General features: G+C 43.7%; 1 protein-coding gene across 2 annotated transcripts in view; it reads right to left on the bottom strand.

Moving 5' to 3' along the window:
* Nucleotides 1-498: 498 nt before the first annotated feature.
* Nucleotides 499-14,962, bottom strand: part of SORCS3 (sortilin related VPS10 domain containing receptor 3) — a 633,396-nt gene continuing 618,932 nt past the window's right edge. Inside the window, exons 23-27 of one of the 2 annotated variants that reach the window (XM_027597074.2) lie at nucleotides 11,449-11,580; nucleotides 9,614-9,713; nucleotides 8,496-8,601; nucleotides 3,093-3,253; nucleotides 499-2,357 (exon numbers count right to left, since the gene is read on the bottom strand). In XM_027597074.2, the coding sequence (XP_027452875.1) occupies nucleotides 2,293-2,357; nucleotides 3,093-3,253; nucleotides 8,496-8,601; nucleotides 9,614-9,713; nucleotides 11,449-11,580 (564 nt within the window). In that variant the 3' untranslated portion in view covers nucleotides 499-2,292. The remainder of the gene's footprint in view (nucleotides 2,358-3,092; nucleotides 3,254-8,495; nucleotides 8,602-9,613; nucleotides 9,714-11,448; nucleotides 11,581-14,962) is intronic. The other variant, XM_035724341.1, reaches the window with a different exon arrangement.

Here is a 14,962-nt window from a genome sequence, read left to right as displayed (position 1 = left end):
ACTCTGTGGTACCTTACACCAGAGGAGGTGGAGCCTATTTCCCTGTCCCACTGATGCTGGGTGTGGCCATGTGGTTTCCTTTAGTCAACAGAATGGAGACAATGGTAAACAGGATGACCATTTTGAGCCAAGGCCTTACAGGCAAAGAGTATTCTGCTGGCCTCACTTGGAATTCTGTAATCCACCATGAAAGACCATGCCCTGGGTGGCATCTGGTCCCAGAAGATAACAACTCATGAAGCAAGCCTGGATCCCCAACTGAAGCCAGCATCCCAACTAGTTCAGGAGAGCCTGGTCAGTTCAATGGAGTTCAGGCAAACCGCAACCAACCTGGAGATTCATGAGTAAAACATATATATCTGGGTTATAAGCTATTTGTTCTGTTTTGGTTTTGGCCATGTAGCCTTATTGCAGCGATAGCCGACCGACAGCAATAGGTGAAGAAACCAGCCCAAAGAGAAAAATCTCAGCCAGGTATATAGCTTTGATGTACAAAAATACATTTATTTTCAACAATTTCAAAACCACTGTCTTTTTTTTTACAGTAGAAATATTCAAATGGGACAATAAAATCAAGAACAGTATATGTACATATACTGTATATATAGACATGACTCATGCATTTGTATTCCAGTATTTAGTACAAGTATTGCAATTGTCTGCCCCATTTAACCCTTGAAACAAAAAAGCAGGATCTCTAGAAGCACTCCTTTTCCTGATCTGCGCTGTAGCCAGTCAGCCTTCTCTAGGTCGCATTCTCTCAGGGTCTCACAGACAAGAAGGCAAACGATAGCTCACAAAAATTAACAGGTACAAAATCTGGCCTTTCCTCCCATATATATATACAGTGTATCATTTTGTAAAACAAGTGTACTCAGGCTGCACCTGAAAAGAAAAGAATGCTTACGTCATGGCTTAAAGTGACCCTATGGAACAGAAGTGTGTGCGAATGGGTGGAGGGGCCAGGGGGCTGGGAACGAGAAAGCTGGCTTGGAAAGCCGCTCACCCAGAGGCAAGAACTATCTTAAGGAAACTGAAGGCAGACATTTGACTTTAAGGAAGTTGAGTACATCTGACAAGCAAATAGCACAGCTTTGCTAAAATCATCTTGGACTAATATCATGAAAGGCTAGCCCCCTCTTTGGCCTGCAAGGGCTTACACAGACTCGTGATGCCACAAATGCCCCATCCCTCCCACGCGCTCTCACTCCTCCTGTGCCGAGGAAGGAATCCAGCCAGAAAGCAGAAAAACGGTCCCTTTCTGATCCACAGCCGAGCTTCTTTAGAGAAAACCCATCTTCTCAGCCTGATAAACATCCTCCATGCTTTCCTTTTGGAGGGGAAGCCCTGTTGCCCCACCTGCGTCTCAGTTTGAAGTCTCTGGTGGGCTTCGTCTTGCAACTTCTTCCAGGTCACCGATGGCACAGAAAGCCCCCCATGTTCTAGGATGTCAGTCTACTCCTTCCTTAACAACTCGGCCCAAAGAAGCCCACCCTGCACCCCTTTATATACATAAGTAGAAACCAGCTATGGCATGGGACACAGAGATGCAAGAGTTAAGTGTGACAGACAACTGGAGAGCGTCCAGAACCCAACACATCTAGCAGGCCTGGGGGTTGGTCAGCTCTGAGGGTGAGTGCATAAGCCAACACACGCATCTTTCTTTTTTTCTGTTTTCTTTTTTACTAAACATTAAATTATTTCTTAGGAAATAAAAAGCTATTTACATTGTAATTATATACAGTAAGCCATCTGTAGCCTCGCTATTGACATGCATGAGGCGAGGGCCTCTTTCTCGTAAAGGTGTGCACGCTTTCTGCACCTACTTTCACTCCCCACCAACCCATCTCCTGCAAATCTAACTGAGAAACGGTCTATGTCTTAGAGTGTGTGTGCTGGGGGTAGGGTGTGGGTGATGTTGGGGGGCCGGGAAGGGGGGCATGGGAGGTTAATGAGAAGCTAACCCAACTTAAAAAAAGGAAAAAAAAAAAAAGAAGAGACCACAAGGAAAAAGAGAGTCCTCACATGGTCAGTGGCAGAAGAAAGCAAGAAGGCCAGCGGAAGATGCCTCCTTTGCCCTTAGCACAAATACAGCCATTTATTCTTTTTGTCTCATTTTAACCAGCTAAGAATGCCTTTTGTCTCCCAAAGCTAAGCATCTGCCTGCTATTTATGAAGGGGCCCTTGGTAAACAAAAGGTAAAAAAGACATTTTCATTTTTTCCATAATAATAGTCATAGTAATCATCAAAAATAAAGTCAGAAAGATGGCTGACCACGTGGCTGGTTGGTGTTAAACGCTAGTGCAGTTGGGGATCTCCTTTGTGCTTTCGCTGTTTGCAATGGCGGCAATGCCTCCTGCAGGGGAGAGAAGACAGACAGACAGACAGAAAGAGGATGTCAATTTCACAAGGGCAGGAATCTTGTCTATTTTATTTACTGCTACATACCAAGCCATCTTGAATGGGTGCTTGATAGGTATTTATTAAATGGGACACCTGGCTAGCCTATACTACCAGCTCATTGGCTTCTGTCACCTATGTTTAAAGTGTACACTTCCCACACCAGCACACGAGGGGGGAGCAATGACTTGTCACCTTACACACCACTCATGACAACACTAAGAGCCAATATGCAGTGAACACATCCTCTGTGGCAGGCACTGGGCTAATGACATACTCTCATTTCATTATCACCACAATTTTAGAAGGTAGGTACTATTATTCCCATTTCACAGATGAGGAATATGCTAGAGCCCTCTTGTATGTGGTTATGAATTAGGACATCTACTGCTTTTGCTTCATAGAAGAAAGGAAAAATCCCAACAGTGATGGAGAGTTGGCCTCATCCCTCCCCCACTCTGACTCCAGCACTTTCGATCTTGGTCTACTTTTAAGGAAAAAAAAAAAATCTGCCACTTTCATGTGGCCAAAGGTGGCAGACAAATTTTAAAAAACACGATTATGTCTCTGTAGCCAGCCGTTTCCCACCCACCTCCAGTTTGACATGAGTTGAAGGACAGGCCACGTGGGCTGACTGCCCTCACGTTTGGAGGATGGGGGACACAGGAGCTTGTTGTACCAGCACACATACCTATGACCCGGGTGTCCAGCTCTTTGTCCAGCAGTTCCTCGGGCTCGGTGAAGTCACTGAGTGTGATTTTGGGGGCGTTTTCACTTTGGCTCACTGACCCAATCATCTCCTGCTCCTTGTCGTGTTGGACTTGAGCATAGATGTTAATCCAGGGGATTTTCCTACAAAAATCAGATTATGATCACAGGGTATGCCAAACTTGGGCCATTGGGAGATTCTGGGCCATAAGGGGGAGAAAGAAGCTATTTATAGGACAGGCCAAATGTCTGGGAGAGGGGCTGGTCACCCAGACATTGTAGCCATGAGGCCAAGAAACACAAGGCCAAAGACCAGATGCCCAGGGGAAATGTAAACCACAGAACTCCCTGAAGAATGCACCTTCTTCTGGGGTAAACCAAATGGGTGTCAACAGAAGGGCAATGCTGCTAAGCAGGTATGCACTAAAACCCTTAAAATACCTATCCCTCACTAAGTTTTATAAGGAGCTGGACTTTGAGATGCACAAGATTATATCACAGTGAAAAGACATCTTTTTCCAAGGTTGCATCAAGTTAATCAATTCACATTGGTTTCCTTTATGAAGAGCCCAGAAAAAAAGGCTTCTAGCCATTGCTCCTATCTTCAGAACACCACTTGTGGGCCAAAGATCCTAAATACTTGGACAGTCAGTTTCCTCATCTGCTCCATGGGAGTAACAATAGCTTCCTTGTAGGATTGTAGAAAGGATTAAGGCAAGGATTAAGAGAAGCTAAATAATCTCCTTCAAAGACACAAAAGTTGTAGGTTTGGAAACAAGGCAGAAAGACTTAAGGTTGGAGGAGCGGCTGGTTGAGATTAGAATTTTCTTAGAGGATTCATCTTCTGACCCCTCTCCATACCCCTGATCCACCGGGTTCCAGGCCTGTAGCCTCCTGTGAATTCCTCTCACCGAGTGCTTCCCAGACTTTAATGTGCTTATTTCTCACCCGGGTTCTTGCTAACGTGCATTTGTGACTCGACAGGTCTGGACAGGATGGGGTGAAATACTGCATTTCTACCAAGCTCCCAGGTGACACTGAGGCTGCTGGTCTGAGCCCCAAACTTTGAGCTGCAAGAACTTAGTACATCAAACTCATCCCCACCTTGGAGACTTGAAACCAGCTGTTCCCTCTAGAACACTCTTCCTTCTACTCTTCTAATGATGGTGTCCTTTTGGTCCTTCAGAACTTGGTTCTGAGAGAATTCTCCTGACTACCCCACCTCTCCTGTGAAAAATACAGACTTATGGGACAGTGTTTATGAAATAAATGAATAGGGTGTTGGGTTTAGGGTGATGTAAGAAGCAAGTGTGCTGACTTTGTTTCCCATGTGTGCTGGATCTATAGTCTCTGTCTTCTCTGCTGTACATGCAATTTCGCACAGTGCTTGGCATATGGTTGATATTCAGTAAGTATTTGTTGAGTGAATGAGTAGATGACCTCAAAACTTGTGTTCTTTCTTTCATGTATTAGATTCTCAAACAAAAAGACCACAATTTTACATCAGAATATTATCTCTAGAAGTGACCTCTCTTACCCAGATTAAAATCCAGACATTTCTTGAAGCTGATCACTGGCAACGATATTATTAAAACTTAAGGTATCTGACACCCACCCCAATCCAGAACATTCTGCGCATTTCTAAAGGAGAATCTCTCTGTTGTCCTACAACCAAGCAGTGGTGTTTTCAAGCTTCTATACTCCCTTCCACCACTCCAACCCCAATGAGGTAGAGTATGGGGGCATTTAATGAGGTTTGCTTATAGCTAATTCCGAAGGAAAGATCCCAAAATAGGAAACATGGGTGGTTCCTACCACTCCTTTACATTCAGTTTTTGTTTCTTTAATGGTTGCTTTTCATACATTAAGAGAGGTGTCCTTGTGACTCCTACTGGTCTAAACCAGCTTAACATAATTTACAAGGACCTTACATGAATAGATTCTATGTGAGGCAGCAGACCGCAGGCTCTCTAAATATGTATAATTAAAAATTCATGCTGGCCCTTACTTTCCTCTTATCTAAATAGAAATGCAACCTAACGACTTAGATTTCTTCTAATCATAAAAGTACATATTACTCATGAGCGGTGGGATCAGCTGTAGTATTTATTAGGTGCTGGAGGCAGTCAAACTCTCCTGATCCCACAAGTTTGTGTACTTCAGAGCTGTAGCCAGAGTTCACGGCCTCCCCCCTTGATACTTCCCTAATGATACCTGGGAGGATGTGGATAAACCTTCCCTTACAAAGATTGTTCACTTTATTTCAATCTCTAAACAACAGGCAGAAAATTCTTCAACATTTTTCAAAGATGGTAGAAGGGATACAATTTTACGGCATCATGTGCACATTTTAAAAACTTGTCAAATTGCTTTTCATCTCTTAACACACGCACTCGAAGGACGGGAAAATATCAGACTAAGCCCCATTTTTGCAGGTAAGAAAGGTGGGAAATAAAGAGATTTAGGGGCATCTCTTGGCCTACATATTCATATAGGTTTTAATAAGAGAAGGAAGATGGATCAACCGAGTCACCCATAAAAACTTCAGTTTTTGTTTGCTCCATCTCTAAGTGTTAGGAGCCTGTGGGAGGAAATTTAGGTCTCTAAATTTCTCTGAAGTGAGTAGGCCTCAGAATGTGATGAAAGACTTGCTAAAAAAAAAAAGGCTGGAAAAACATATAAAGGCTCAAAAGTTTTCTTGGATAGCCAGAAAAAAACCCAGATCTACAGTATAGAAAGAAAGTCTTGTTAGGCAGAATTTTCAGATAATAAAAGCCATATCATAATGATTTCTAATTACTTTGTCTAAAACTTCAGAAAATAACTATCCAAGAATAAGATCAAATGTGAGAAACAGGGTGATATTTACATAAAGGAAGCTTGCGGCTCACCATAGCTCTCTTCTCTTTTCCCTGATAAGTGACCACTTGGGGCACTGAGATTGTTTTCAGTGCCTGGCACATAGTGGACACTCAGTAAATGTTTGTTGGATGAATAAGTGGTTTAATGAGTTAATGCTGATGATTACGCAGAGAAAAGTGTTGAGTCTGAAAACAGCGTGGCCAGTGATCTGGAAACAGAAACAGAACTGCCCTTTCTCTAGATGTACTGAATGTTTGCTAGCCAGGTGCAGGTATTTAAATTTAAATTAATTAAAGTTAAATACAATTTAAAATTCAGTTCCTCAGTCATACTAGTGGTTCCTGCATTGGGCAGTATACATTAAGGACATCGCAGAAAGTTCTATTGGTGATTAAAGAAACAAAGGAGCCTCTGGGAAGCACAAATAAGAACCTGACCTTTACTCATCAGCAAGCCCAGCACCCTCCAGAGAGCCGTCAAGAGAGTTCCAGGTGATGGGGAGGGAAAAAAGACCAAATAAAAGAAGATCCAATAGGACCTCAACCAAAGGGCTTAAGCGTTGGGAAGAAAACTTCCAGAAAAGGTAGCTAGAAAAGAAAAGGTAACAGATGATTGCTAAGTGTACCTAGCTGACTCTCCTGTTCATCCAGTCTGAGTGGTGTTTCTTCCCTGTGGCCTTAGCTACATAATTCACTGTCAGGGACACAGAAAGAGTTGGCTGATATTGGGAAACGACAGAGGAAGAATAATTCAGAGATGTCATTACCTGGCAGAGATTCAAGAATTCCAATGTACACATTTAGAGACGCCTACATTAATAGCTTGACTGTCTAGGGAGTTTAGCAGCATTTGTAAGAGAACAGAAAACTTCCTAAGTCACAGGATGTCTTGCCTTAGTTTGGAGATGCCTGACACAAATAGCTTTTTGCAGGACTTCTACTGGCCCTTGTCCTTAGCAACCATGAGGTTCTAGAAGTCAAAAGGTGACAAATTTGGTTTAGTTTCTCTTCAAGCTCCAGCAACCACCAGCTTCCCCACAATCAAATCCTTGGATGAATAAAAGTGTGCTTTGCATGTAACTGAAGTATATCCACAAATGGGCCTTGCCTTGACTAGACCATTTCTATATGGAATCTTTGTTCTCTACTTATGATACAAAGGTTTGTTCCCATCTTCAAAGGCAACATGGGTAGGTGGGTTCGCATGTCTTGATCCAAGAGGATATCTATTAATTGAGTAGGAAGGTAAAACTCTGTCCTGATATGGAGGGTGTTGAAGGCTTCCCACTAGTTTGGCAATGCTGAGATGAATATTGAGGAAAACCCATGTTCTGAAGCCTGAGCTACCCACTAGAAGGCAGTGAATGAGGTCTGGGGGAGAGGGTGGAGCACAGCACCTTTACAGCTGATCGCTTTCACAATCTAAAAGCATTACCTTCAGTACCTAGAAAGACTCCCAGGACCAAGTTTTGCTTTCAGAATAATTAATGATATTTTTACTTTAACCAGTCTTTGTATGAAGCACATTTCTGTGCCACTGATAGGATTTTTTGAGAGCCTACCATGTGCCGTGTTGGGACACAGAAGCCACCTTTGGATGTCATGTTCTCTGTTATCTAAAATAGCTTAGCGTTGTTGATTATTTAGTATGTACCAGGTATAGATGTTATTATATTTAAACTGCACAGTAAGCCTATTAAGTATTGTTTTGTCCATTTTACAGATAAAGAGATGAAGGCTTAGGGAGGCAGATTCAATTGCCCAAAGCTACAAATGCTAAGTTAAAATTGGGGGTCTGTCTCATTGCAGAGTTCATACTCTGAACCGGGACACCTCTTGGTAGAAGCTTATTCAAATAATGGTACAGAATGATTGATTTCAATTTCATGTTTTAATAAGAATCCTGTTGTGTCACCCCTCCTGTGGCCTTCAAACATAATTTCTGAATACATGTGAAGTTTAGTTTTCCTGATCAATTGCCCTTTAGAAACAGGAAAAAGAGGGAAAGGGTAAAGGTTGAATACTTTTAGCATGCAAATTTACACAGAGAGACCAGGTAAGCTGCAACACAAGATAGGAAAATGTGTGTGTGTGTGCGCGTGCGTGTGTGCATGCACGTGCGTGGGTCCATGTGTGCTCCAGATTTCAGCTGCATTTGGTCTACTTAACCACCCTAAATGTTTGGTAAGCTGTAGAAAAGATATCCTGAATATCCAAGACCTTACTTTAGAAATTTAGGTGAGGTTTGAAAATTCTCTCCACTTCTCTTAAAGAGAATAAATTGATTACATAGGCTATCCCTTATCTTCCTAACTCAATATACCTATAAGTTGGATAGAGTTCAGATTTTTAAACCCATTTATTCCTTGACCCTCAACCATTCCTGCTTTCCCCCAATGCCAAACAGAACTTCAAAGAGAATTAATTTCACATATGTGGGATGAGTTTAGGAATGTTGGCTATAGAAAGAATCAGCTCCCAAGAATCCAGCTTCAATAACAAAATTGAGTGACAGTAGCACATACCTTTTAAACTTGTAGATTAGAAACACAGCCAGGCCGACAAACACCACTGACAAGAGCATAAGCATGGCTGAGCTGCTGTGCCCAGCACTGGAGTCCACCAACGGAGCTAGGAGGAAAAAGCAGATGGCTCACTTGGAAGCTACTAGATGGAGGGAGTTCCCATTGGAGAAAGGAGGCCAGCTGATGTCCCAACCTTATATCTAGTCTCCACTGCCTTGCACTGTGTGCTATCCAGAAGCTTGGTTTCAATGATGAAAATAGTATCCTCAATCACAGCTTCTTAGGACAACTCCTCTGCTCTGCCTGGAGAAACTTACTGTTCTTGGTGTAAACTGAGTAATGTGTATCTAGCTAAGGGGAGTAAAGAAGAGGGGCTTGAGTGCTCTTTCTCTTAGAAGGCCTGAGTACCTGTCAACATAATTATGGGTGGCCCATTGGGAACTTTGGATTAAATATTGATGCAATGTTTCATTCTCTTCCTTTACATGGTTCTGGGAAAACACTGCTGGGTGGGCACGTTTAGAACCTCCACATCTGAAAAGTCCTATATTAGTAAGAGATATTTAGCAAATAGGCTCTCCTGGAGAGCCAGTAGTGGATGCCCAATGGGACATACATTTTCAAATTCCTTTTACAAATCAATCACGAGAGCTGATCTCTGTATCAATTTAGATTTACCTGTTGTAAATCAAAAGGAGTTTTAGAGTTATCTCTTGTGGCCTCCCAACCAAGATTCATGGAATCAGAGAATTGTAGAAATTAAGAGACCCTGAGGACTACCCACTATAATCCTGACTGTTGTGGATAAAAACGAACGAACGAACAAACAAACAAAAAACAATTAAGTCAAAGCCCAAGGAAATTGTAGATTTTCCCCCAAGGTCATCCAGAGATTCAATAGCAAAGCCACTTCTAATGAAGTCTTCTTGCCACCTCAACAGGAAGCCCCAAGAAAGATGTGATTAATCTTTCGTAACCATAACTACACACAAGAGCCCCGCCCACAAAGCTATTTTCAGGCCTTTGTGGAGAAGTGTCTGCTAATGATCTCCTCCCTTTTCTCCCCAGGATAATAGATCACCATCTCCATTTCCCCCTGGATCCCAGCAGGCACTCACCTAATGTCAGCTGTGTGACAAACACAGTAACTTGAACCCCTGGCTTCAGCTCAAACTGCACCAAGTTTTGGTTTAGAGCATTAAACAGCATCTCTACAATCTGGAAAAAAAGAGAGAGAGAGAGGTGCACAGGAAGACATGACAAGAGACAGTCCTCCCTCGTGGAGCAAGAAACCAGGGTCAAGAGGCAAACAGTGACCAAGTTCTAGCAGGAGACAGGATATTGGGACATTTTCATCAATCTGGTTCTCATAGGCCTCAGAGCCCTGCAAGGCCAAAGAAGTCGTTGGTGTTATTCGCTTATCCTGGAGAGCAGAGTGAGACAGAGAGAGGTGTGTCCAAAGTCACTCAGTGAATTACAGTTGATAACAGACATCGATGTTTCATTCAAACCCTGGTTCAGTGCTTTTTCATCCATGCCTTTATAACTCACCGTAGCACAACCTATTGTGGTTTCCAATGAAAGGACATCAACCCATCATTAGTTCTTTAATCTAATGAAGTAACACACACAGGGTAGAGCGGCCCTTGCCAGGATGAAAGCCGGGGACGTACGTCCCCAGCCCACTCCTCTGCTTTTTCTCTTTTGGAGACAATGGGAGGCAGACATCAAAGCAGAAGCTGCCTTCTTTTTATGGAATAATTTTTCCCCTTTACTTTTCCCCGGCAAGTCTCGGAACACATAACATCAATTTAATCACTCTGTAATTCCCACATGAAAGCTGGGGCCGACTTGGGTTATGGTCCCTAACTCTTATCTGGCTGTACGTGCCTTAATATCACAGCTGCTATTCATCACCGTAATTACCTATTTATCTAAACGGATGGATATTGTAGCTTCCAAATATAGTTCACATATGCCACTTGCTATTTCAGAATAAAGAGGTCTTGTAAAAGTGACGTGTGCATTGAGAAGCTGAATTTATTTCTGGCCAACTTGCGTATGCAGCCCTGCACTACGAGGATCTGCTTCATTTTCCAGAGGAACGGACTGTGCCGGGTCTCTGCTGCCCGAGGAGGACGTGGACGGCCGTGGGGATGAGGTGGCAGGCAGGTGAGTATTGGAGAGACACGGAAGATGTCTGCACAACGACTGCCTCGTGTGGGAGCAGATGTGTGCTTCGTGTCGATGTTGAGAAGCCTCAAACTCACTTTTTTCTACCCCTCCTGACAGCATCACGGGAAGGCAGGGAAGTGTGAGGCAGAGCACAGCCCATGAGAGCCCAGTAGGAGCAAGAAGTGAGAGAGGGAGAACCAGCTCCTTGACTTCCGGGATGGTGTGCCCATCACAGGAACCACATGCCCATTTGATGAGGACGGTAAACCACAGTCCCCTTGGACATGCTGTTTCCTTAGCCAAAACGCGATGAAACAATCCATTTCTCTCCACAGAAACATGTTTAAAAGCAGCTCGTTTTCTCTCCTGAAGCAGAACTTAGACTGACCGGGATCTTTAAGGACAAGAAGCCTATTTTCCCAGAAACATACAGGGACACTCAGATCCCTCCTTCTCTCTCTCCTGTGTGCCCCCACCCCCACCCCCCAGGGACAGGTCACTGGGCAGGAGACCTGAGGAAGTTGCAGGAATGCCAACTGCTGGAATGAGTGCTTCTGGGATGCCTTCCCTTCTTGTGTGCCGAATGCTCCAGTCTGCGTGCACCTGGGCATTTTCTGGGCAAGCCTGTTGTTTCTCACAGCCCTGGGTGCTGGACAGACGGACAGGCCGCTGGGCCAATGGGAGGAAGCTCCCCTCCCCTTGCAGCGGGAGGTGAGGTTGTGTGCCCTTGGACTGGGAGGTGCAGGCAAGCACCCCCGCCAAGCGTTCCCTCACTTACTTGTTCCAGGTCCTCTTCGTTGCCTTTCCTCCTCTCCGTCAAGTTCTTGGGGGGAAGGATGAAGAGCTCTGCTGAAGTGGGAAGGCCAGGGAACACAGCCACCAGGATCTGCTCTTCTGGGACGCCAGTTACCTGCAGAGACCACAGAGTGAAGGTGTGGGGGAGAGCCAGCCTCCCCGAGTCCATGACAAGGAGCAGAATATGCCCGGGTGTAAGGCTCACGTGTGTGCTGCCTTACACAACATGGGAGGCACAGGGCCCAGTATATATCCAGGCTTCCTTTCTGTCTCCCCAGAGGGGGGCTGTGATTAGTCTCACTACCTCCTCTGGCTCTTACATACGTTTTTACTGAAACTAAAATACTACAGTGATTTTCAGAATAGCATTTGCTGGGAACACGGGCTACAGCCCATCCCATATTTTCCATTTTTTCTGCATGGAGAGGACTAGAGCTTCTGGCAAAAGCACGAACGTACTGGCTGCCAAGAAGGAATAAGAGGTTACAAGCAAACGTGGGGAGACGCAAATTTAAAAAAGAACAAGACAAGCAGCACGATTTTCACTTACTAAAGCAGGATTTTTGTATTAAGTTAAAATTGCTAATATGGGTGAGGCTTCAGTTAAGAGGCTCTCTCATTTGTGGCTGGGCTCACTAAAAATCAATGCACGTTGCCAATTTGCTTTTCAAAAGACTTACTTTAAGGCCATAAAAATATTCAGAGCCTTCATGCAGTAACTGTAACTTGGAGTGTTTGTCCTAAGGAAATGATCCAAAATATAGAAAAAGCCACATACAGGAAGAAAAACATTATCTATAATAGCAAATACATGGGGAAAAACTCAAATATGCAAAAACTTAAGTAAGTAATGGCATAATCACCCGAAAGAATGTTATTTTACCATTACGATGATAATTAGTACAGTCAGCCAACATGGAAAAACACTTATGATAGTTGCATTCTGATCTATTTCCTTACATTCCTTTGGTTACAACCCTATAAAAATGTGTAAGAGTAAAAAAGCAAAATAAAACACTAAAAGTTAAGATGCTGAGATCATGAGTGAATTTTTTCTATTCCTGAGTGTTTAGTAAAAGGATTATATTGCTTTTTGATGAAAACTTAAAGGAAGCTTCTGTCTGGAGGTAAATTCCTAAAGCAAACAAAAGTCTGAGTCATCCCCCACCCTTTGTAAAGAGTATGGTTATTCTTTCTTATGTGTCTCCTGGAGGTCTTTTATCCAGAACCCCTCCTCCTCTTCTGCCAATTCAAATAGGGTAGCTTCTGATTTGGCAGAAATACCTGCTTCCTCCAAGAAGTCTCCCCTGACTATCTCCACTTGCAGTGACCTCCTCCATGTTAGCCTCTCACACCAAGCGCTCCCAGATACCATGTCTACCACATTTCAGGGACTTAGATCATCTTGGCTGTGATATGCATGTATCTGGCTGATATACTCTTTTCTCTGATAGGTTCTTATGAATGTTTACCCAAACATTCCTGGGGGTCTTTGTGGCTATTCACTGTTCTGAAGATGCCTGCACAGAGCAGAGACTCAATAAACAGTTCCTGGATTGAATAGAAGTTGGGGAGTTGTTTCCCATCCGCTTAGCTCTGATTCATATTTGGGACTAGGCTCACAGATTGGAGTCCATTCTCAGGGATGTGATAACAGTGAGAGCACCAACTTGCAGAGAACTAGCAAGTAGCATTCAGAAGCCTGAAAAGTCCACCAAACACAGAGGATCCCTTGGAACTGGCTTTGCCAGATGCCTTGGTTTCCTGACGGGAGGCATGATCCCAAGTAGCTGGAAGTCTTGGTACTCAAGTCTGTGGAGCGAGAAGGTCTCATCCCTCATCCTAACCAGCCAGGGGAAGCAAGTCTCTGGAGACCATTCTGAAGGGCAAAGCACAGAGGAGCACCCAGTGGAGTGAAGGGGGTAAGGCTGTGAGCACCATCGTTAGGCTGACCCTTCATCCCAGGGAATAGTGGTCTCGGGGGGGCGGGGTCAGTCAGTTAGCAACCTTGGGGGGACTCTGGAGCTGTCTAGACTCACTTAATCCCATCCAAAGGGACACTTGAGAGACAGGTCCTCATGAAATTTAAGGCCCAGGCATCAACCGACATGGCTGATTATTATTTATTAGAATTATTATTATAATTACTAAGTCATTTATTAAAAAGCTAGTATGTTTTTAATAAACACAATCATGCAAAATATACACAATTCTGGATGTTTCACAGTCACAGAGCATATTAAGAGCTGTCACATTTCCATCCCTTTCTATGAATAATCTTTTCGTAAAAAGATTTAAGATGAAGACCATCTGGTAGACAACTCCCCACAGGAATGCTCTCTTGAATCATTCTCTTTTCCTTCTTCTTCTTCTTTTTCTTTTCTGTCAGCTCCTTTTCCAGGTCCTTCCCTAGATCATCCTCCTCTGCCTTAGGGAGCATCAGCGTTCATGTCTTCCCTGCCCCCCACCCTCTGGGGGTGGTCTAATCACCTCCACAGTCTCAGGTCCCACAACTCTGCCTTCGTTCAGGGAACATCCACTTGACCTTCAGATCCATATTTTTAAATCCATATATTTAATTCCATAATTTTTATCTTCCCAACTGTTCCTCATGTGCTCCAAACTCACATAAAAAAAAAAATCACATCATTGGGATGCCTGGGTAGCTCAGTCAGTTTAATGTCCAACTCTGTATTTCAGCTCAGGTCATGATCTCGGGGTCGTGGGATTGAGCCCTGCATCAGGCTCCACGCTCAGCAGGGTGTCTGCTTGTCCCTCTCCCTCTGCCCCTCCCCACCATCCACTTGCTCTCACTCTCTCTCTCTCTCTCAAATAAATAAATAGAAAGATAGATAGATAGATAGATAGATAGATAGATAGATAGATAAATAAATAAATATCACACCATTACTGCTCCTCAAACATGTTTCTCTGACATGGTCCAACAAAGGGTGAGGCCATCTCCCGGCTCTGGAATCAGAAAGCTTCTCTTCTTCTCATTCCCACTACATACATACTATTAGTCACCAATTCTACCATTCAACTTCCCAAGTAACCGTTGACTCTTTCCTCTTCGAGATCTTGTTACCTCTGGTCTGGAGAACTGCAGTAGTCTTTTAACTGGTCATCTTTTGTGAAATTTCTCCCCCACCCTATTCACGTCCCACCTCAGCAGCCCATCCTCTGTACTGTTACCAGATTGGGTTTCTGAATATAAATCTATTGTCAGCATTTTTTCCTTAAATAAGAAAGCATTTTTCCAATTCCCAGTGCTTAGTGGGTGTCTGTCGGACTTCTGTGACCTTCTCCTCCGATCCTTCATGAGCTGCCCTAACCATCCTAGCTCAAGTCCAGCCGCACCGGCCTTACAACTTGTAGAATGGCTACACTAAACTCTGCCATTTCCCCAATATGTTGTGCTTTTTCAATAGTCCATGGCTTTGCACACACTGTTCATTCTACCTGAAAGACACCATCCTCTGTTAACTGTTATGTAT

Source organism: Zalophus californianus, chromosome 15 (assembly GCF_009762305.2).
Source record: "Zalophus californianus isolate mZalCal1 chromosome 15, mZalCal1.pri.v2, whole genome shotgun sequence".
In the NCBI taxonomy this organism is placed as follows: domain Eukaryota; kingdom Metazoa; phylum Chordata; class Mammalia; order Carnivora; family Otariidae; genus Zalophus; species Zalophus californianus.
This window is presented reverse-complemented; position numbering and strand designations above follow the sequence as displayed.